This window comes from Numida meleagris, chromosome 1 (assembly GCF_002078875.1).
Source record: "Numida meleagris isolate 19003 breed g44 Domestic line chromosome 1, NumMel1.0, whole genome shotgun sequence".
NCBI classification, from domain to species: Eukaryota; Metazoa; Chordata; class Aves; order Galliformes; family Numididae; genus Numida; species Numida meleagris.
The window spans coordinates 113,476,601-113,478,978 of record NC_034409.1 but is presented as its reverse complement, the minus strand read 5'-3'; the positions used below and the strand labels follow the sequence as shown (position 1 = coordinate 113,478,978).

At 63.1% G+C, this 2,378-nt stretch overlaps 1 protein-coding gene across 1 annotated transcript in view; it reads left to right on the top strand.

The window, feature by feature from the left end:
* The window catches only part of LOC110400063 (maestro heat-like repeat-containing protein family member 2A), a 12,064-nt gene continuing 9,692 nt past the window's right edge, over positions 7-2,378 (top strand). The window contains exons 1-7 of the mRNA XM_021399694.1: positions 7-86; positions 287-409; positions 548-713; positions 874-972; positions 1,109-1,260; positions 1,617-1,760; positions 2,298-2,373. Of these exons, the coding sequence (XP_021255369.1) occupies positions 569-713; positions 874-972; positions 1,109-1,260; positions 1,617-1,760; positions 2,298-2,373 (616 nt within the window). The 5' untranslated portion in view covers positions 7-86; positions 287-409; positions 548-568. The remainder of the gene's footprint in view (positions 87-286; positions 410-547; positions 714-873; positions 973-1,108; positions 1,261-1,616; positions 1,761-2,297; positions 2,374-2,378) is intronic.

Sequence of the window (2,378 nt, the reverse complement as noted above, 5' to 3'; positions counted from 1 at the left end):
CGCGTCGCAGGGACAGAGGCAGGGTGGCGAGCTCCGTCCCTGCCTGTCCCGTGACGTTGCTGCTGCAGCGTCTGCAAGACAAGGAGGTGAGCTGGGGACATGCAAACATCAGTCCTTGCCCCGGGGCCCAATGCCACGGTCCCGTGGGTGCCAGGCCAACAGCCCACGGTTTTGTGCCGCCCTGGCGCCTGCCTGGCCCCGGCAGCACATGGGCATAGCCACGGGTGGCAGCGGGCGGCTCCCTGGGAACAAGGGCAAAGCGAGCGTGACCGATCCCTGTCCCCAGGGTGACCGAGCGCAAGCTTACGGCGAGCTGGAGAGCGCCCTGTGGGAAGAGGACAGCCGCCCGCCGTGCGGAGTGGTGAACCGGCTGCTGGCAGAGGTGTCCCAGGACCTGACGGCGGCCCAGGTGAGGGGTCACTCCCAAAGGCCATGGGAGCCGCTGCCTGCCCGCGCTGGGATTCTGCCAGCGGACGGCGGTGGCTTAGCCCTTCCCAGGGCCTCCGGCAGCCTCCTGTGCCGCGTGTCACCAGGGACACTTTTTCAGGGTGCGACAGACAACGTCAGGATGGCTGCCAGCAATGTCCTGGTGGCTCTGGCCCGCTCGCACTTCAGCTTGGTGATGGCCGAGCTCCAGGGCCACCTGAAGGCCGTGGGGGAGATCTCCAAGGAGTTTGCGCTCATCACCCTCAGCAAGCTGTTCAGCAGCTACGGTACAGCACCCTCAGCCTCCTGACGCCTATGACAATCGGGCAAAGGGCTCTCTCCCCTCTGCACATCATCCGTGTTGAACCGGGGGCTGCAGCCCTGCAGCCCCTCCTCCCTCACTCGCTGCTGGGGCTCTGACCGTAGCCCTCTCCTTCCCCTCCGCAGCTGTGCAGTGCATCCCCTTCATGTGGCTGACCCTGGCTGGCCTGCGCAGTCTGGCCAGCCAGGTGAGGAGCGGCCGCACCCTGCGCGTCGCTTGTGCTGGTGAGTGCTGGCCCCTGGGCAGGGGAGCTCGGGACTGCCCTCGCACCACGCTCTGCTGCAGACTCTCACAGGCTACCTTTTTTTTCTCACTGTATTTTCCTTTGGCTTTATTTTTATGCTATTTTATTCTTTTCAGTGGTGAGACAATGGTCAGAAGGAGTCAAGTTTCACCTGTACTCTGGAAAGCAATGCCCCTGGCCCGCCACGGAGAAAGAGCGAATCTATGAGAACCTTTACCATCTCCTCTGCTCTGTGGTGAGGAACTGGCAGGGCTGCGAGGAGGAACAGGTGAGCACTGCTGCGGTCCCATCCCAGGATGGCAGCGGGGACATCCACGTTGGCAGCTCTGTCTGTGCCCAGCGGGCTGAGAGCAGAGGGCTGACGAGAGGGAGTGGGCTGGCTGCAAAGGGCCCCGAACTGGCTCTGTGCTCGGGGCTGGATCTCCCCGCCAGGAAGCAGCCGCATGTCCCAGCACTGTGGCAGGGAGAGCTGGGGATGAAGGTGCTGGGAAAACCTCCCCGCCTTCCAGAGCGAGCCGATCTCCTGCTGGGCACGGGGCTATGGGGAAGAGATTGAGACAGCCCTCTGTGTAGGAAGGGCAGAGCTTCAGTCTTTGATGCTGGGCCTCTGCCATCCCTCTCCAGGACAAACAGGCCGTCCTTGGGGCTGTGGCTGCCATGATGGATGCCCTCCTGCAAGAGGAGCTGCACCGAGAGCACATCTGGGAGCAGCTCCTCTGCCTCGTGCACCAGTATCAGGAGGTCCAAGACACCTCCGGGGTGACCAAGGTGAGATGTTGAGCAGGGCTCAGCATGGACGTGGGGCCGAGTGCCCCGGGGCGAGTGCCCGAGGGGTCAGTGGGTTGCAGGGAGGAGGCGGGGAGCCCTTGGAGAAAGAAGGAACAGGAGTCCAGGGGAGGTCTGAGGCTTCCGGAGCTCTTCAGACAAGGAAAGAGCAACCGCGACAGGGCCAGGAGGCAGCCAAGATTCACTGGGGCCCGTCTCCTGTGGATGGGAGGCTTCACCACCACCACTGTGCGGCTCTGAGTGCCCGCCCGAGGAGCTCTGTGTTAACAACCAGGGGGACCGTGTCCAGTTGCCTCGGATGGGGGAGAAGGCGGCTGCTGGGTGGGAAATGCCTGCAAGCCATGCCCAAACGGGGCTCAGTTCAGAGCAGATTCTCTTGGTGCTGCTGGGAGGCAGGGACGAACAAGAAGGCCTGTGCGGGAGCTTCTCCCAGCAGACAAACCAGTGGGGAACCGTTTCTCTGCTCCCAAGTGGCTAGATGTGGCTTCAGCCCTTTCTTCCTGCCCTGGTCTCTTGCAGAGCCTCAGTATCTTCCTGGAGGCCTTGGCGGGAGTTTGGTCTGTCATCCCCAAGGACACGTTTCTGGCCATCACCAGTGCC